Source organism: Salmo salar, chromosome 14 (assembly GCF_965601325.2).
Source record: "Salmo salar chromosome 14, fSalSal1, whole genome shotgun sequence".
Lineage (NCBI taxonomy): Eukaryota > Metazoa > Chordata > Actinopteri > Salmoniformes > Salmonidae > Salmo > Salmo salar.
Window position 1 is genome coordinate 26,150,513 of NC_138304.1, and position 21,099 is coordinate 26,171,611.

The 21,099-nt window shown below is 46.8% G+C and overlaps 1 protein-coding gene across 12 annotated transcripts in view; it reads right to left on the reverse strand.

Annotated features, from left to right (window-relative positions):
• Positions 1 to 2,066: 2,066 nt before the first annotated feature.
• The window catches only part of LOC106569261 (E3 ubiquitin-protein ligase RNF220), a 157,145-nt gene continuing 138,112 nt past the window's right edge, over positions 2,067 to 21,099 (reverse strand). For 8 of the 12 annotated variants that reach the window (XM_045694102.2, XM_045694101.2, XM_082960857.1 and 5 more), the window contains 6 exons: positions 18,488 to 18,671; positions 18,313 to 18,368; positions 18,074 to 18,188; positions 11,089 to 11,197; positions 8,371 to 8,445; positions 2,067 to 3,791 (listed from right to left, as the gene is read on the reverse strand). In XM_045694102.2, the coding sequence (XP_045550058.1) occupies positions 3,720 to 3,791; positions 8,371 to 8,445; positions 11,089 to 11,197; positions 18,074 to 18,188; positions 18,313 to 18,368; positions 18,488 to 18,671 (611 nt within the window). In that variant the 3' untranslated portion in view covers positions 2,067 to 3,719. Of the gene's footprint in view, positions 3,792 to 8,370; positions 8,446 to 8,695; positions 8,897 to 11,088; positions 11,198 to 18,073; positions 18,189 to 18,312; positions 18,369 to 18,487; positions 18,672 to 21,099 lie in introns of all 12 variants that reach the window. The other 4 variants (XM_045694099.2, XM_045694098.2, XM_014140452.3 and 1 more) reach the window with 1 other exon arrangement.

The window sequence follows — 21,099 nt, forward strand, 5'->3', positions numbered from 1 at the left end:
CCCCTATCCATAACAGGTTAACACAGTGTCACAAAGAAGGGCCAAAGAATGCCCAAGAAGCCTGTGTTTGGAGGATATATTGGCACAGGTGTTGTAAGGCCCGAGACAAAGTTTTTTCGGTTGCCAGAGACGCAACCCAGTCGTTCAATCTTTTGTTCTGTATCTATGGACGCGACCCAGTCGCTCCTTCTAAATGTTCCATTGCCATACTGGCTGGCCATACTTCTTATCCCTTGCTTGCTAGCTAGCCAACTACGGCTAACTTACAGTCACGTCAAACAGTGAAGCCAGAATAACAACAAAGTAGCTGCATTTGTATTTGTTTAAGTTGTTTTCTAGTGACATTTATTTGGATACATCCATACCAATGAGCTAATGAGGCGCAATTTCACCTGGCATAGGAAATGTGCTCTCTCGTCAGGACACTGTTGTTCAGAGGAGCTAGCCAACAACACAGCTAACACAATCACTTCAAACTGAAGCAGGAAAGACTGCAAACTGGCTGCACTTAATTTCGATTTCTTTGTAAATATGCATAAAAATGATGTTGATTCATGATTTTGACTGGCTAAAAAAAGCTGCCTGCCTGTCTGTCTCATCCCGACTCCCGACACATTCATTAGTATGCGACAGCTGGACATCGAATTTGAATATTGAAACAATGTTGCAAATGTCAGAGACAGACAGTAAGGTTTATACAAATCTCCACTGTTGAAAACATAATGTTAGTCTAAAAGAAATGTGAGATTATTTCCAGATGCTTTTTATAGCGGAGATCAAGTTTATATATTGCCTGGCTGGGCTGATGAGACAGTGGATTGTGCAGTCCGTTGGAACAGAGTAAATATGCATTTTAGCCGGTGGTAGCCGGTAGCCGGTTTTAACCAATCAGCATTCAGGATTAGACCCACCCGATGTATAATAGACCAACAACTGCTCTACCAATAACAGCTGGTTTTCAGTTTTCCTCTCCCCACTCAGGCCACTCCGACTGTCCTAGAAAAATTATTTCTTGAGAAATTGCTGTTTGCTATGAAGTTTTTTTTAAATCGTTTTACTTAAACAATCATAGTTGTTATCCAGAAATGATTTGAGATAAAAACGGCTGCATTGGACCTTTAACTAGATTTATATTCAGGAACTAAAGAGAGTAAGGAACAATGAGTGATGGGCTCTTGGAATACAGGCAGCACACGAGGACAACTTTCAGATTTACAATCATTTAATTAATGTCAAATGTAGTTTACAAACGGGAAAGACACGTACCATTTTCAAGAATATACAAAGACACAAATTATTTGACACAATCATCTTGTGCAATTTGTCATCTTTGGGGCAGGTTGAAATAAATCTCCAGTTGAAGGAACCACAGTGAGAGAAGGGCTTAACCCTTAATTCTCAACAGTGTTGTGAAGCAGATTCACAAAAGTCACAGCTCTTGTCTTGACACACAGGTGTAGTAAGCTTAAACATCCTATCACGGGTTCAAAGGTGACCCACACATACCTTAACACAGCTTTAAGTGTTCATTTGCCTATGCATGGTTACCTGTACATGAGACTGCTAAGTGAAACTATAACAAAAACCTATACATCTACTGTATGAACAGAGGTATTGGGAAAATAACTTTGTAACAACGTGGAACAATTCTACAGATCCTTTGAGCCTGTGATCATTCCTTCTAACAGGCTGCTCCAAAACATACCCTTTATAGAAACAATACTGTACTAAAGATGTGTACTGCTTTTATGAAAACAAACCTGCTGTATGTCTACATTGTAGCGATCATTCTCAAATAGTCACCATAAAATAGCATCTAAATCAACAATGGAGGGATATGGTGAAAGAATCTTAAACCTAAACCAATGTAATAAGCTCTAAACTGGAGACAGTTCTGAAAACAGTAGTCCATGAAGAGAAACCAGGTCTGGACTGAAATAAATATAAAAAAATTGCATTTGTGGCTAAAGTCTTCATCTATTGTTCCCCTTCCCAAAAAATGGAAGCTTTCTGTACATGTGTTAATATATCTGCAGGGTTTCCGATGGGGTTTGAATTCAGTCATAAACCTTTCATTTCTTTATTTTTTGTCAGCATACATCAATACAGACATCACAGGATACATAGTTTTACAAATACAAAGCACACCACCTTGCTGTGGGGTAGTGTTCAGTCACTGGGCTTGGGCAATCAGTTGGTCAACCCAAAATGGCGGCCCACTCTTTTCCCTTACAGATGGGAAGGACCTGCCTTTACGAGTTGCCAGGTTGGAGCCTTTGCTGGGTAGCACAAACATTTCTGGAGAAGCATTTTATGAGGCTTTATCAGAGAGGAGGACAAAACAGAAAACCAAAGTGATTAGTAAAGTGATATGATCAGGAACTGAGGTGGAGGTTAACTCAACTGCGTTCCAGGTTGTGATTTTGAAAACAGCTGTTTGGCCAGCGTTGCAGTTCTGTAAAAATTCAAAGCCATCATCTCTCCTAGTGTATGGTTAGAGCCATTTGAATCTTTACATTCCATTAAAAAAAACTAAATAAAAATAAACATTATCTTCTTGCTTTAGGTTTAACTCTTCTACAGATGTTACTGTATAGTTTAATGAAAAATGTACACCATCTAAACCTTGAATTTCTAATTGAGTAGTTTATTATTATTATTACTTTAAATGTATTCCTGTACAATGAAATAGAACTTCAACCTCAAGACGACAACATTGGTTTAAAAATACAGAGGGCTTTCTTTTTGTCAATTTTTTAAAACATCATTCCTTTTCCCCCCTCACCAAAACTCAAAATAAAAACTGGAATTTAATAATATATACTTTGTGTGTGTGTGTGTGTATGTGTGCGTACATATGTATACAAGTGTAACCTCTGTCATTTACACACAACACTGTAAACATACACAGACTATTATACATGTGCTTGCACTGATTCTTGGGATTTGGTTGACTTCACTATAACACCACAACTGAAGAAGGGAAAAAAGGAGGTTGAAAAGAAGAGGATCCCCTGGATGTTCTGAGGTTGTCGCATTGGTTGAACACTGAAAGAGTTGATTGTTTTCCTTTCCCCCTTACCAGGTCTTCAAGCAGGGTGCGACTACCGGTGGTCAGCTTAATATCTAGCTTGGCTGTCCCGATGGCTTGAACCAAGAGGGGTTTTCCACACAGAGAGAGTTACACCACCACCTCCTCCCACCTGAACACACCTCTCCGCAGGGATGATGGTGAGGCGAAGGGAGGGGGGCTCAGTGAGTAACACAGCAGTGTAAAGCTGGGTCGTCTGGGAGCAACAGGATCAAAAAAAACAGAACCAGAAGTGTCAGCCAGGATGGAGGGTATCTGACTGGACTAGACCACCCACCACTAGAGGGCATCTGACTGGATAGATCATCCACCACTAGAGGGCAGGGTGGAGGGAGCCAGTGAGGGGTGGTTGGTTAGTCATTCTGAGAACACTCAGTCATAATGAACTACTTGGTTAGGTTCTGTCCCAATGTTTGGTTGGTTGGTTGATCAGTCAGTCCTCCCCTGGTCTGAAGAGTCATTCAAGACATCAGTAATCTCTCTAAGCTCTGAGGGGGGCTTCACAAACCCAGGCTCACGCAAGGTCAACAAAAACAAATACTGAGAGAGCAAATGGAAATATAAAGAGGAACAAATGGAGGGAGGAGGGGTTGGAGGTGTAGGCCGGTCAAGGCAGGCGCTGTCTTCTTCACATGTAGACGCGCCTTAGATCTCCTGGCGATGTGATGGTGTTGCATTGAGGGCACAGTTTCTTGTTTCCCTGTGGGACAGCGAGAGAGAGATAGAGAGAGAGAGAGAGAGAGGAACATGTCATTGTTGAGGCCACAATATGAGTTGAGGGTTTCAGCAAAGCATAGAGAATGCATCGGTCCTTTTACCCCTCTGGTGAAATAGTATGCAGTACTTAGACTGACAGTACAGAGATGGTCCTGTAATAAACTCAGCAATAAACGTCCTCTCACTGTCAACTGCGTTTATTTTCAGCAAACTTAACATGTATAAATATTTGTATGAACATGAGATTCAACAACTGAGACAAACTGAACAAGTTCCACAGACTTGTGACTCAAAGAAATTGAATAGTGTGTCCCTGAACAAAGGGGGGGGGGGGTCAAAATCAAAAGTAACAGTTAGTATCTGAGGTGACCACCAGCTGCATTAAGTACTGCAGTGCATCTTCTCCTCATGGACTGCACCAGATTTGCCAGTTCTTGCTGTGAGATGTTACCCCACTCTTCCACCAAGGCACCTGCAAGTTCCCGGACATTTCTGGGGGGAATGGCCCTAGCCCTCACCCTCCGATCCAACAAGTCCCAGACGTGCTCAATGGGATTGAGATTCGGGCTCTTCGCTGGCCATGTCAGAACACTGACATTCCTGTCTTGCAGGAAATCACGCACAGAACGAGCAGTATGGCTGGAGGCATTGTCATGCTGGAAGGTCATGTCAGGGTGAGCCTGCAGGAAGGGTACCACATGAGGGAGGAGGATGTCTTCCCTATAACGCACAGTGTTGAGATTGCCTGCAATGACAACAAGCTCAGTCCGATGATGCTGTGACACCGCCCCAGACCATAACGGACCCTCCACCTACAAATCGATCCCGCTCCAGAGTACAGGCCTTGGTGTAACGCTCATTCCTTCGACGATAAACGTGAGTCCGACCATCCCCCCTGGTGAGACAAAGCCGCGACTCGTCAGTGAAGAGCACTTTTTGCCAGTCCTGTCTGGTCCAGCGACAGTGGGTTTGTGCCCATAGGTGACGTTGTTGCCAGTGATGTCTGGTGAGGACCTGCCTTACAACAGGCCTACAAGCCCTCAGTCCAGCCTCTCTCAGCCTATTGCGGACAGTCTGAGCACTGATGGAGGGATTGTGCGTTCCTGGTATAACTCCGGCAGTTGTTGTTGCCATCCTGTACCTGTTCCGCAGGTGTGATGTTTGGATGTACCGCTCCTGTGCAGGTGTTGTTACACGTGGTCTGCCACTGCGAGGACGATCAGCTGTCCGTCCTGTCTCCCTGTAGCGCTGTCTTAGACGTCTCACAGTACGGACATTGCAATTTATTGCCTTGGCCACATCTGCAGTCCTCACGCCTCCTTGCAGCATGCCTAAGGCTCATTCATGCAGATGAGCAGGGACACTGGGCATCTTCCTTTTGGTGTTTTTCAGAGTCAGTAGAAAGTCCTCTTTTGTGTCCTAAGTTTCATAACTGTGACCTTAATTGCCTACCGTCTGTAAGCTGTTAGCGTCTTAACAACCGTTCCACAGGTACATTAATTGTTTATGGTTCATTGAACAAGCATGGGAAACAGTGTTTAAACCCTTTACAATGAAGATCGGTGAAGTTATTTGGATTTTTACAAAGTATCTTTGAAAGACAGGGTCCTGAAAAAGGGACGTTTCTTTTTTTGCTGAGTTTAGATCAAAACATCCACATCAGTACAGAACGGGTATAAAACCACATTCAGCCACAGTGTATAGATCCCTACACATGCCTCCGTCAGTGACAGACGGCCTACAGTGGAGCATCAAAGCCTGCTCATCATCCTGTTCCAAAGGTTCCTGCTCTGCTCTCTCCCACTTTGAATCACTGCCATCTCCTATAAAGCTGTGTCCAGGGTGTAATTAAAAGGCAATGGGTGCAGGAGCTGAGAGCAGGGCATGGTGAGCTGTGTGGTCTCATCTCTCTCTCTCTGTGCCACACGAGCTGGTGCTGCCCAGAGTGGAGAGAGAGACGGGCGGCTGCCACGGCAGGAGGGAGGGCTGTCACACAACCATACAGTCTGCCAACCGAACCATCTAATTGGGTCCAGATCACAAGACACTTCTTACGCAACTTAAAAAGTTTCTTAAGGAAAAAAATAAGAAGTCCATAAGTGCAATTCTTCAACAATTTCTTAAGATATAATGATTTTCTTATGAACTTCTCAAATATCTTCTTACAAGATGTTTGTTGCAAGGCAACCAATTTTAGCTAGCTATCTAGCTAGCAATGGCAATCACGTTAGCATATTTCATACTGAAATATGTTCTTGGGTTTAAAATAATCAATACTGAAACTTTGTGAGTGAATTAAACATGTTCAGTTGCTTTCATGAGCTTATTCTCTCACTGCCCAGAGTTTAAGACAACAGTTTAGCTATCTTGGAAGTAAGAACAAACCCAAGAAATGTATTTTCAAGAATTAGATTTCTTAACTTTTTGCTTAAGGAGAAACATAAGAAATAGCGCAATAACATTTTCAAGAACCTTTTTGAGGAATAGCAACTTTGCTTTACTTTCTCCATAAGTCTATAGTTAAGGAAAAAATGCAATTAAGAAGAAATGTCTTAAGGTTTTGTGAATCTGGGCTCTGAACCATGGCATGTATCCGACCTGTGTTCAAATTTGTTTTCTTTCAAATATTTTGAGCGTTTGATTGAGCCTGCCAAGTGTCATCTAGCTGAACCCCTCCCCCTACAAGTGCTGACACGCCACCAGCTCAAACACGAAAGACATGTGGACTACCTGCTTTCACTGCTCTCCTGTCACTGACTCATTAACAGGAAAGAGGAATGAGAGTTATGGGGAAGGTTACTGGAGCCACACTGTGAAGAGGTATAGTCTACTACCTGTGTGTGTGCTCAGAGTGAGAGTCAACTTCCAGCACACAGGGACCTGTGTATGTAAAGTCTGAGAGGTACTCGCTGACTGACCTGGGATCTATCTGGCTAACGGTTCTTGTCAGAGTATGCAGAGGACACAGTGGGAGTTACTGGACTTTGGGGCAGAGTTCATACACTGAGCCCTGACACACTGATGTGGTGGGCAGGGTGTGTGTGTGTGTGTGTGTGTGGTGTGTGTGTGTGTGTGTGTGTGTGTGTGTGTGTGTGTAAACCTGAGTGCACAGGGTTAGGCCCTGGCTTGCAGAAAGGGGTAAATAAATCTTCGCCAGACAAGGGAGCACACAGCTGTTAGCAAACAGTGGAGTCTCTGTGCTGCCAGAACCAGGAGTCGGGGGCAGCTGGGGGGCCGGAGCAGCTCTCACACCACAGTGCAAAGAGGATTTGTGGCTCCCAACAGGTCTGCTCATGTCTAGAGATGACCAGGCTAAGGAGATGGCGGGTAGCCTTAAGTAGAGGTGGTCTCCATAACAGCAGCAAGCAGTAACAAAAACGGTTAGGGAGTCTTGTACCAAGCCCAAACTGGTAAGCTCTCGTTGTCTTAACAGCCTACAGGTTCATTTTGAAAGTGAATAAAATCAGACAGACTAGCTACCGTACCAGCCGCCTTCTTATATTGTTGTATACCTCATCCAGACTGCTTGGGTTTCCACTAAGAACCCCCCGTCCTCTACCCTGTCCTCTACCCTGCACCCTGGCGCCAACAACCAGGTTCCTACATCTCTCCTCTGTTAACACAAAGAAATGACGGCAGGTCCTTTCTTTTCTTCATAATAAAATAAGAGTTACCTGATCTTAATGAGCCTGGTGTACGGTGTGGCCAGCTGCCGTGCTCTATGAAACTCAGAAAAAAGGTCTCATGGCTACACGCGTTTACTTTGATCAAGATGAGGGAAGCCCTGAAGCGCAACGCTTGTATTGCTGTCGTCGGGCGACATTTGAATGCCCACATTAGGAACAAGCTGATGCAGCAGTCACACATTTGTTATCCACCCCTCAGACTTCCCCCTCCCTCCCTCCCACCACACAGCAGCATATTTAATATATTGGGTATTGGAGGAGGATGAGGGGGGCTGACCTGTGGCTGGGAAACATTTTCTTATGAATTGCTTCCGTGTGTAGTAGCAAAAAACAGGAGGAGAGGATGAGGAGGGAGTGCCTTAGTGACAACAAATCCTCCTCAAAACATAGAGCAGAGCTCCTGGAGGTTTCCCTGCCTGGTTGGGCCTACTGTACTGTACAATAAGGGGTTAATGAGTTAGGTGGGACTCACTACTGTGTTTGTAAAGAGGAGAAGAGGTACTTACACCCTTGTGGTCAGATGCGACAAAATTGTCTAAATAATTTACTTCATTATCCAAAGCTTCCACTGGCTAATCACTGACCAACGACCAAATTAGGAAAAACGAATAAGAAAACAAACATAGCTCAAGAGTGTGTGTATGTGTGTGTTAAGTTCGTGTGTTTACACCTAAGAGGGTATAATTCAGAGGTTAGACCTCTTTGTTTCAGGGTTGTGAGAGTGAGTGAGAGAGAGAGAGAGAGAGAGGTGGGAAGTTCACTCACTATGAAACTGTTCTATAATCAGTGGCTGTAATGTGATGAAGTAATGTTGCCATGCAACAGCAGTGTTGTGATGTGTTGTGGAGGCTGGGTGGATTGGTGTTGGGTTCTCACCAGAGTCCTGAGCCAGCATTCCTCACAGTGGACGTGCCAGCACTGGATGGAGGTGAGGGGCATCGTGTACGAGTCCTGCCACAAGGGGGAGAGAGAACATTAGCATAAGAGATTAAAGGGGAACTGTGTGGACTGACACAAATGGACACAAACGCACGGTTGCAGGCACACACGGCACAACACTGGACAAGTCTTGACGAACGACGGCACCAAACCAAAGCACCAGGCAGCACAGCTAGAAGCACAGGCATGGAGGAGGGAGGCGGCCAGCCCAGCGAGCAGACGGGCAGAGGGAAGGAGGGTGGATGAGCACAGAGAGCCTTACCCTCCGGAGCGGGAGCAGCCGTTTAATCCCGCCGCCGCTGCAGCCCATAACGTAGCCTCTATACAAACAGTAAATGCTCAGCGGGGGGAGGGGCTTTGAGCTCTCAGCAACCCGCCTCTCATTTGGCGCTGTTACTGCGAGGGCCCGCCCCCATTGGCCCAGATTCTTGTCTTCAGCCCTGTCTGTTTGGAATCTCTTCCTCTGTAGGGAAGTACAGAGGGGGCACTGCTGAGCACTAGAATGTGGCGGACTACAAAGCATAGAAAGAAACGGGTACGGACGGACTGGACGGACACCGACACATGCACTCACACACACACACACACACACACAACATCAGGCGGCACTGGAGAGAGAGGCCTATAAGAGTTTCTGTTGCAGTTCTTGTGATGTGTTTGAGACTTGTGGCAGGCTCTGGTCAAAATAAGCTATAGATCATTTTACAGGCCAGAATATGCTCTTTCTATGAAATGTACTGAAACAGAACAGGGAACACTGAATGTGAAGACGATGTGAAATCCAATGCATCCATCTAGTGTCCAGTTCCATAAAGCAACAGTAGGAGGTGGTAGAGATTCACCGACAAGGACCCTGCTGAGGTGGTCTGCCTGTATGATTCTTTAACAAGTGTTCAGATAACACAGACTACAAACAAACTCCTTGACGAGCTTGTAGAGAAAGATCCTCAACTCTACTGCCTAACAAGCCCATGCCATTTTGTCTTTCAAAATGAGCGATGAGGTGTAAGCAGTCAAATTTAACTCCTGACCAACTTTGTTGGTGGGTTAGACTTTCAGGTCATTGCATAGGCTATTTCCTCACCCCTCTAAAAAATGAGAACAAAACCCAGTCAACAAACAGGTGTGTCACTCAGAGCAGAGCTCCTTCACTCCTAAGCCTGGCTGAGTGAGATTTGTGACGGGAGGAGACGACAGTAATGACAAGTTAGCTTTACGATGGTCACCGGAGGGCAGGAGTTATCAATATGCATCCATTCTCCTCTCCTGTCTGTCACCCCGGGGCTGAGACAACCTTTAGGAGGGGCAGGCGCCAGTAATTGCTTGCTTTTGAGAGTCGTGGGCCCGGGCCGGGGCTAGGGAGCAGGGGTTGCCAAGGCATCTGGCATCTTCACTCATTCTGCAGGGTGAGAGGATGGCAGGGTGGGTGGGGTCTATCACGATGGGTGAAGTACCACCACAACAACACACTCTCAGGAACACCTCTGACAGGATTCTGATTGGTCAGGTGTGAGGTGTTGTTAATCCATGATGTCTGATTCTCTCTCAGACCAGAACAGCTGAGACCGTCATTAGGGACATGACAGATCATCAACTCTCGAGGAACTGGACGCATTGATGGAGTCCAATCACCAAGGTGACATCAATGACTAAAAACAGGAGTTATCTTATTGACCCCCCTCCCAAAATGATAATGAACCATCAGTTGAAATAGAGAAATTCCTCAAAGCTGCAGGGTGGTAATTGGCCAATTCAATGGGCTGGTTGCAAAGTTATAGTTGGTGCAACAGAATCTCTCTGACACACACACATCAGGGGGCAGGGAGGGAGGAGGGCTGACTTTCAGGCCATGCAGGAATCACTTCAACCACCAGACAGTACATGTCAACACAAAGCCTCTGCCTGCACACCACAACGCTGCATCCCTAATGGCACACTAGTCCCTATATAGTGCACTACTTTTGACCAAAGCCCATAGGGCCCTGGTCAAAAGTAGCGCTCTATTGCGGGCCTCCCAAGTGGCACAGTGGTCTAAGGCACTGCATCGCAGTGCTAGCTGTGCCACTAGAGATTCTGGGTTCGAGTCCAGGCTCTGTCGCAGACGGCCGTGACCGGGAGACCCATGGGGCGGTTCACAATTGGCCCAGCTTCGTCTGGGTTAGGGGAGGGTTTGGCCGGCAGGGATGTCCTTGTCCCATCGCGCACTAGTGACTCCTGTGGCGGGCCGGGCGCAGTGCACGCTGACACGGCCGCCAGGTACGGTGTTTCCTCCTGCACATTGGTGCGGCTGGCTTCCGGGTTAAATGGGCATTGTGTCAAGAAGCAGTGCGGCTTGGTTGGGTTGTGTTTCGGAGGACGCACGGCTCTCGACCTTCGCCTCTCCCGAGTCCGTACGGGATTTGCAGTGATGAGACAAGACTAACTACCAATTGCATACCACGAAAATGGGAGGAAAAAAAGGGCTAAAAATAAAATAAAAAATGTAGCGCTCTATAAAGGGAATAGGGTGCCATTTGGGAGGCACCCCAAGAGTTGGTATACTAGTGGATGGGCGGGTTGCTTGGGTTCAAAAACTCTGTTATGGTAGACATGCATAGAGACAGAGAGAAAAGCACATGGATGGCCAGAGAAGAAAGGGGTGTAGTGGTTCCTTACCATGCAGATGAGACACTTATATCTGTCCCCTCGGAGGATCTGTTTCTCCAGCTCCCGTATACGAGCCTTTAGTGCTTCGAACGTGGTGGCTGTCGATCCCTCTGTGATCCTGTAAAGAAGAAAAGCTGGGGTTGGGTCACAGTGACACTCAAAGAGAAAGGATCAGTACAACTACATGATGGAATCTCTTGTTTTAACTCTTCGGTAGCAGCACTGCAGGGATGCAGAGGCCAAGGTATTTGGTGGCCATTTTATGTGTTATCATTCTTAATCTTCTACCTCAGTCCCAGTATCTGATTGCTTTGAGATGGTTGTTCCTGGTCAAGCTTTTCATTGAGTCCTTGCTTGTCGGGACACCGAGCTGTCTTTATACTGTGCATGACACGTCCCTATTTAACAGCTGTCTATCTGTATCCTCCCAGGTCCTATCCCTACACTGACTGACCCAGGATTTACAGCTCCCTCACCTCTCAGGCCCTCCACTAAATATCCCCTGATTAATGCCCCTGCCTGGAGAATGTACATTTAAAACTGTCCTGCACCATATGAACGAGCAATAACTAAGTCAATATGGCCGTCAGTGATTGCCCAGGACGCCGCGCTTGCCAGATGTTTATGGTGATCCGCTCATTTTCCAGCCAGATGGAGCGCTGATCTACAATATTGATTTACTATTGGACCAGCTCTCAGCGGGAGGCAGAACGCTCCCCCACTCCGATTAGTGGTCAGTCGGAGGGCCCATTGCCTCGGCTATCTATGGCTTCATTTATTATAGTACCGGCCTTGTGTGGTTGTTCAATGAGGAGTGAGGGCTCTGAGGACCACATACACAGTACAGAAGAGATAGACAGGCTACTTACCTAGGGTGATAGCTACATTGAATAAAGCACTGTTTTTGTCTTTTCATATAGAGATACTTACACCAATGCCATGCTTTCTTAACAGAAGGTAGCATCATTTGAGTTGAGCCGAATATGACTTCAAGACCTTGAATGTTCCTTTGTCTCGTGTTAGTCCAATAAAATGCAGCCGATTGTGACTCAAGTCAACTTGAAACTCGTTTGACTGGACAGAGACCGTGGCTACAGAAAGGAGAGGCCAGTCATTGTCTCCTGTCCTGTGACACCATGGCAATAAAGCTTTAAAATCTCCTCTTATTAGTGAGGAGCTTGTAAAAAGGCATTTAGTCTTGATTAGCGTGCTTATAAAGCAGCCCCAGAAGCGCTGTCCTCTGTAGCCTGCTGTTTTCCCTTTTAACAGCTTCATAAATCCCTGCGGTGGTTCACTCAACCAACACTGTCATTGGGCCGCACTGAGTAAAACTTTTCCCAATAAAGACCAACCCTTCTCGTCTCTTTCTCAGACACGAGGCGGGTTGACAATGAATATTCATTTAGCCAGTGATTTATAAGAAACCACATTCTAAAAGTTATTTAATTCCCTCGTGCAATAAAAGGGGGTTTTAATCTTTTTTTATGTGGAGGCCTGAGCCGTTGGAGAGATGGATGGTGGACCGGAGTGTGTGTGTGTGTGCCCCTGGTTTACTACACACTAGGCAGAGGGGACTGGATTACCTCACCAGGCTGAAAGTAATCAACCAAACCCCAACAACAGACAGGCAGGCTGGCTGGACATCAGGCATGCACTGCATTACTAAACTGGATCATAGCCATTATTACTATCTATATACCACTTTCAGCATACCTTGACATAATGACACCCTGTCAGTGTCACATTACAGCTCTACCTCATTCTATTGTCTTCATGGATAGGTAACAGTGTCTTTACTGGGCATAAGCCTGTGTATAAATTATTACAATTTAGCTTGACTGGTAAAGGAAGATGGTCTACGCAGTTCACGTTTCGCTAAACTTTTTCTTAGACTCCAAACTACTATCATTTGTAACGCTACACCTCAAAAATCCATGTTATGATAGTGCCTTATAATACACCAAACAACCTGTGCTAAACTTGAAATTATTTATAAGATGAGTTATTGGCTATACGTTATGCTAAGGGAAATACAAGTAAAGTAAACATTGTGGGCATAAAACAGGGTCGTGAATCAGGCCTGGGCTAGGTTTCTGACCACAGTGGGACTCTGTGGGGCACTGAAGCTGTAGTGGCCTTGAGTACAGATAAAACCTTACAAGACTTACAATCTAACCTGAAATACTACATCATGCAAAGAGGACCCTGGCTGCTACAACAGCTCTGTGTAGCTGGGACACTACAGACTACAGGTCTTTGAAGGCCTACCTGGGCTTGTGGTCAGAAGGGCACAGAATGGAAAACTCAAACCTTATTTCAGTAGCACCGTTTCAGACGTTCTCCCTACCGAACACAATCACTGAAGCAACAGAAGGGGAAGATGGAGCCAGAGAACACCTTACTAATATTGAGTTGCACCCCCACCCCTTTTGTCCTCAGGACAGCCTCAATTCGTTGGGGCATGGATTCTACAAGGTGTCGAAAGCGTTCCACAGGGATGCCAGCCCATGTTCACTCCAATGCTTCCCACAGTTGGGTCAAGTTGGCTGGATGTCCGTCGAGTGGTGGACCATTCTTGATACACACGGGAAACTGTTGAGCGTGAAAACCCCAGCAGCATTGCAGTTCTTGACACAAACCGGTGCTCTTGACACAAGTATTTTTGTCTTGCACATTCAACTGGTCAGTCTATGTCATGGAAAGAGTTTTGTACACTCAGTGTGTGTCATCTCAGCTGTGATCCTCCCCTCTGACCTCTACAGGATGGAAAGCGAGAGAGAGAAAGAAAGAGAGGGAGCTCGTCCTTCTTCCCCGTTAAGTGTTCTTTGTTCAGTCTGAATGTGTGCGAGAGGCTGTGCCTCGCGCCCATTTCTCATTTGATTAGCCGGCCTTGCTAGGCTCCCTGCACCCCCCCTCCCTGGGCCTCTGCCCCCCTGCAATCCATCTCCATCAGCCCGTTATCTTCATCTAGCGTCCACCTATATCCAGGCCTTTCATCTCTCAGGCAGGCAAGGAGGGCCAGTGGTGGCCTCCTGAGCACACTACTGGCTGGTGTAATTACAGTTAGATACGGGCGAAAGGGAAGAGGAGAGACCCAGGGGACTGAAAGCCTTTTACAAATGGGGATTAATCCACGTCCACCTCCTTCCCCATTCACCCATTTAATTCTGTCATCTGTACATACAACATCTTTGTGTGATAGGCCTATGCAAAAATGTACGTTGAATTTACAAACCCTTGGAAACTCAATTGTAGATTTACATATAGAAACGTGAATACTGTTGAAGACTAAGATCAAGTCAGAACATAGGCCTAGTTGACAAAACCCACACATTCCAAAAAAAAATTAAATGATGGAGAGTGGGACATTGCTATTATCATTTTTAATGTAAGCTTTATTTAACTAGGCAAGTCAGTTAAGAACAAATTCTTATTTACAATGACTGCCTACTTGTATAGCCCCCCCCCCCCCCCCAACCCGGACAATGCTGGGCCAAGTGTTCGCTGCCCTATGGGACTCCCGATCATGGCCAGTTGTGATACAGCCCGGGATCAAACCCGGGTCTGTAGTGACGCCTCTAGCACTGCAGTGCCTTAGACCGCTGCGCCATTTGGGAGACTTACAGTCCATGGCTGCCTCAGCTTTGTTAACTAAGGTCTTAACTAGACTGACACCAGAAAATAAAAGTCCCAACTGATTTCTTCAGCTCCCCCATATGCATGTGAGGAGGGTCTTCGATGGCTATAGGGGGAGGGCTCCTCTCTCTCACAGGGTCCGAAGGGGGAGAGGCAGAGGAGGAGGGAGGGGGTTGGGTAGAGTCATCACATATAAATTGAGGACAGATTCAATTATTTGCGGAGCTACATGGAAATCTCTGCCATTGTTTCAAGTTGAGCATGAAATTTTGCAGCAATCACATTGGCGGCATTGGAGAGCTCATTTATCTTGTTTGGGAACGAGTGGGGCTGGAGACCCCGATGCCAAGAGATCATTACCCATCTGGGATGAGATCAGAGATTTCACTACCGCAAAACGCACGAGCACACACACAGTATCAACGTAACGAAAGGAGACATATCTCATTTTCATCTGGGATCGAGGGCTGAGAAAGCCATATGCATTTTGCAAACAGCAAAGTTGTTCCTCTGAAATCATTCAATCCCTTATTTGGACTCTTTAAAAGGATTCTCACATTAAGTCTCTTTTCCATCAGGAAATTGCCCATAAAACCCCGCATGCCCATTTGTTTTCTCGATTTTGGCACAGAAGTCAAAATGTAACATACAAGCAACATTGTACTGTTGAGAAATGAATGACGTCAACTCATGTACTTATTATGATTATTTCTTCCTTGTCTTGTCTATGACAATAGTAAAAATAATCAAACAGGCTTGTTCCTCCCAATGAGCCAACAGGCAGTAAGGAGGAACTGTTAAACTATTATTCCCGGAAGAACCCTTCTCTCTGTTTGACAAATGACATCATCTCCCGCCGTATAATCCCTCCCAAAGTCCTGTGGAACCTGATCAAATAAGGCCTCGCAGAAAACAACGGCAGGCAGGGAGAAAAACGCTAAATATCTGTCAGAAATATAGGTTCAACTGGAGAGTTAGTGTGACTGTCTATAGATACATCCTAAATGGCACCCTATTCCCGACATAGTGCACTACGTTTGACTTTCTTTTTCCCCATAGGGCACAATCAAAAGTACTGCACTATACAGGGAATAGGGTACCATTTAAGATGCAAAGTCAGTGCTCCAGAGCAGATTGGTTGGGGAACCTCTCTCTCTCGCTCTCTCTGCCTGGCTGATGGAAATATGATATTAAATAAACAGGTGTGTCAAGTCTGGAGCAGAGCAGCCGATAGCTAAGCTAATAAAGCTGATTCAGGGGGCAGGCAGGAGGCCCTTCTCATGGCTAAGGCCTACTCTTCCTTCAGTCTGACAACCAGCAGGAGTGATCTATGCCCAGTTCGCCTAACACGCCTAATACCCCTACTCCTTCATATAATGGCAGAGCGGTATTCTCTCTCTATGGCTGTGGTGAGTGCGTTTCTGGGTGTGTTTCTGAGGGTGAGCGTGTGCGTGTGTGTACGAGAGGGGAGGCAGAGAGTTTCAACATAGTTACAGCGATGAATCAATCTCCTAAGCTGTCATGCTTCTGGCCTCACCACTTAGGGAACAATCCCCCGTCTAGCTTCAAGCTGACACAGACAGACATCTACACACCGCAAACTCACTATTCCTACATACTCCCTTTTGCCTAAACCCCTACACCGTTTTCCTGATGGACACAAGGCTTTCCCTCACTATCCCTCACACAGTCACTGTGTTTACATCTCTCGGTCGGTCATAATGACGCTGCCACAGAGGAAGTACTGATGATGAATTCATCCCCCCACTCTGCACACACACACATTTATCCTGGGTACACACACACCTTCAACCAGGGGAGAGGGAGGGAGAGATCGGACCAGATACGTGATCACAGTGCACCGATGAGCCCAGATCAGGTCTACGTCCCAAATGGGACCTTATTCCCTTCATGGTGCAGTACTTTTCTATGGGCCCTGGTCAAAAGCAGTGCACCATGTAGGGAATAGGGTGGTGCCATTTGGGACATAGCCGAGATCAATGCATCTCAAGCTGCTCTGATTATGCACCAGTTCAGTTCTCCAACAGCAGGCTGATATTTAATATGTGGCCAGAGCAACTCTACTCCGATAACTGAGCAATGAAGCCTTTAGCCAGCCGGTGAGGCAGACAGGCAGGGCAGCCCTGCCAAGAGGACACAGTCAGTGGAGACGAGTGTGTGTGCGGCTACGGGTGTTAACAGGAAGTAATCGTGTGTGTGGATTTATAAAACACTTGCTACGATGGTACTACTACTACGCCCTTCACAGGAAGTCAATGATGATGGCGGCTGAGGGAGAACAAGAAATGGAGCCGTTTGGCTGCTTTGTTGAAACCAAAACATTCATTTATCTCAGTCAGAGTGAGCAGTACTGGGGAAATGGACACTGAGGAAAGGAAATAGTCAAATGAGATGTGAGGAAGGAGTGAGAAAGAAGAGACAGAGAGGCTGTGATGGAAGGCAGTGTCCGACCCGTGGCCACATTTAAGATAGGGGTGGGGGAAACTGAAGCAACTGAGCCAAAATGGAGAGCAAGAGGAGGAATATGCCAGACATGCAGAAGCAAGCAATCAACAAAAGTCCCCTCCCTCTCTCCACTAGCTGTGCTACTCTGACCCCAATTACCCATTCAGAGGGGCTGGCCATGCTTCCGGGCACCGCTTGTCGGGGAATATGGATGAGGACACGGAGATGAGGGAATTAGAGAGGCTGCCCTTTACCATGCACAGATTATTCACATTTATCTGGTGCTTGGTAGGGAGGCAGGGGAGACGGTGTTTCTACTACACTAGGAGGTCTGCCAACCTGCTACTTCTCCCCAGGCCCAGTGTGTGTGTGTGTGTATGTGTGCACCACCTTCCACTAAGTGAACACTCCTGAAGGATGGTAGAGCACCAGCTAGGCAAACAATTCCACATGATTAGGTTGTAATGAATTGGGGAGGTAGCCGGCTAGGTAGCAAAAGGGGGAGGTAGTGTGTGGGGTGATATTAGGATTCCTGCGTGGTGCTGTGTGTCTGGCCCAGATGGAGTAAACAGCTACAGAGAGGGGATCAATACAGTGGAACCCTCCTGTGATCAGACCAGGGGATGAAGTGAGACTTCGCTAGATTCACCGCAGGAGGAAAAAATGACCACACAAAATGCATCATTTATGACATAACAGGCCAGGCGAAGGAAGGAAAGAAACTCATCTGAGAGTAATAGAAACGTGATATGAGAGAGCTGGGGGAGGCAGTGGTTGGATTTCAGCCTGGGCAGGTGTGTGTGTGTGTGTGTGTGTGTGTGTGTGTGTGTGTGTGTGTGTGTGTAGGGGGCTGAGAAGAGAGGGTAGGAAGTATGGGGGGGATGATTCTTACTTCTCTATTTCACTGTTTTTACAGGTCCGGGGTGCGTTGGAGGATGAGCAGGCGGCGTTGGGCTCCTGAGGCGGCTGCTGCTTGCTGCTCTCCCCGTTGCTCGTAGAGGGCATCTCTGCAGAGAGAGATAGACGGGGAGATATTAGCACCGACCTCAACATTCATCAATACGGTCAAAAAATGTCAATAGGGTAACCATAAATACAGAGGATGACATCTTGTTTCAAGCCTCAACTCACCATCACTGGCCCATTTGGAGAACTCTGGCGTTATTCTGTTGGATGGCATTCCGCCACTGGAAGAGCAGAAAGAAACACATTGCTATGTCTTGAGAAGGAGCTCAACGCCACAAAGCAGAAGGAGTCAATAGAGTAGAGTTTACTAGCGTACAGTAGAGTAGGAGTGAGAACCTACTTCAACACCGCCCCGCGCAGGGCCTCCCGTTCTTTGGCTTCTCCTTGGTCCTCTCCGGAGCAGGGAATGATGTCTGCCTCTGTGTACTGGGCCTTGCCGTACTCCAGCGTGTCGTCTCCGTCCACATCCAGGTCGGCGTCGCTGTCGTGGTTTTCCTTCGTGCTGCACATGGCAAAGCCTGTTCCTGAGGAGAGGGAGGGGGGCAGAGGTGGGCGTCAGTGTCTAGGCTCTTTCAGACAATGCAACTTTTGTCAATGTTAAGGAGGAAAATAACCACGTATGTAAATACTGTACATACCAGGGCTACTCAACTACTATTTGGGAAGATCCGGTCACGGAAGTGGCAAAGGTCTGGATGGATAATGTCATTTATCGGCGTAGTAACAAACCCCCACCTCGCAACCCATGCGACCCCACTGTTCAAACTTTTCACACCCCTCTTGTTGGTGGAGAGAACATTTTGCAGTTTTAAAGGTAATTTCCTTCAAATCTACAAATTTTCCATGTCTTATGTGAGTTCATATGATACCGAAGTGACTCAACAAAATCGATGGGGGCCCCCAGGGGGTCAAGGCCCATGGGCACGTAATCTGACCATGATAACTACAAGATTTAGATAGCTAGATATGCTACTAGTTGATAAACTGGGCATTTCTGATAGGTTATCCAGAGTAACTTACAGTAGTGACAGAGCTGGTGGAGTACATCTAGTTTATCAGCATTTAACACCCCCGTAGTGAGTGCATACATTTTCATCTGTACTCGTCCCCTGTGGGAATCGAACCCACAACCCTGGCGTTGCAAGTGCCATGCTCTACCAACTGAGCCACACAGGAGCCCGTTCTGGGTCCGGATGCAGACCACCAGTTGAGTATGGCTGGTATATACTACACAACCTCTGAAACATTCATTTCTGCCATTTCAGATGGGATGACATTGCAAACCAGGCCTCCAACGAACAGTAGTCTTTCCTCTAAGACCCTGCCTGCCTATCCCTCTCTCTACACATGTCGACCAGCAGGGTAACAAAGATCTGAGTCTATTAAACCTGCTGGTCAAGCACATTGATTGAAATGGACATGTTGAGATGCTGCCATCTCTCCCTCCTTTCCTGTGAAGTATTGTTGGCCAGGTGAGGCTGTCAGCGGCAGAGAGAGGGAGGGGCTGTGTCAGCTGCCAGCGGCTGGTTATCTGGTTATGGGGGCTGACTGACTGGCTATAGGTCTGACTGGCACCTCTATAAACCCTGTGATGAGAGGCTCGCCAGACAAACTCCTGCTGCTGTCTGACTGGCCCTTTCAGCTCCACTTAGGGCCCTGCCTCTCACCTTGCCTGTGCTGCCATTGAGAGACACACAGTGCTGGGGGCTGATTGAGTGGTCAGGGCCCTGCCTCTCACCTTGCCTGTGCTGCCATTGAGAGAGACACAGTGCTGGGGGCTGATTGAGTGGTCAGGGGCCTGCCTCTCACCTTGCCTGTGCTGCCATTGAGAGAGACACACTGCTGGGGGCTGATTGAGTGGTCAGGGGCCGACTCTCCCACTCATTTTTTAAAATGTATTTCACCTTTATTTAACCAGGTAGGCTAGTTGAGAACAAGTTCTCATTTGCAACTGCGACCTGGCCAAGATAAAGCAAAGCAATTTGACACAGAGGGGACCAGTGGGCAGATACTATTTAAATAACTTCAAGGTCCCTGCATGGTGGTGGTGTGGTATATCTGGATAGGACAGACTCCTATGCTGCCCACTGGTCCCTTCAGCTGTCTGGTACTACTGTCTCCACCACCAGCAGCTGAACACACATATTTGTGCACCACAGCCATTGTTCACATATGCTCCACCCAGCCACAGGGAGCAAATCAAACTTAAAAGGTCTCTTTTATATGATCACTAAAAAGCATGGGAGAATTGTAAAAAGGGTTATCCTTACATTTACATTTTAGTCATTTAGCAGACCCTCTTATCTCTCCCACAGCACATAGTCAACCACCTGGACCTGGGGAATTCCTCAAAGGCTGCTGTAAAGGAGGGAGGGAGGTCTGGTGGCCGGGCGGTCACAAAGGTAATACACTGCAAATGATGCCCAGCATTTCATTAATCTACTGTGAACGACTGGTGACACGTAGGAGAGGCTAAAACAAATAAACAGACTCTCCCTTTGTCCCGCCCACTAATGTCGTCCAGTGACCAGGCACATTGGGGAGGAGAAAGTGACAGAGGGTTGGAAGGAACCAGAAATCACTGTTAATCCAATCAATTGATCAGGGTATTGATACTGCGGCTAGTTAGCGATGCATGGCTGGAGCCAGGAGATGGGAGGGGACAGATAGCACAGCATTGATTTTTAAAAGACTGTGGTGTTGAGTGGTGGCAAGAAAGAATGGTTCTAGATGCTTTCACTGTCCCCAACCCCAACAGTTTTGGGGCCACAGTGGCCCCTAAGAAGAGGACTTTCCAGAGTTCAGTTTTACTAGATGGGATTAGCATTAAACCCAGTGGGACATGGAGAAATATTCCCCTTAAATATACTCTCCCCAACTGGAACTGACAGAGATGGGCAGATACTACTACTACATTCCATCCAGTTCAATCTTCATTCACCACAGTGGTAA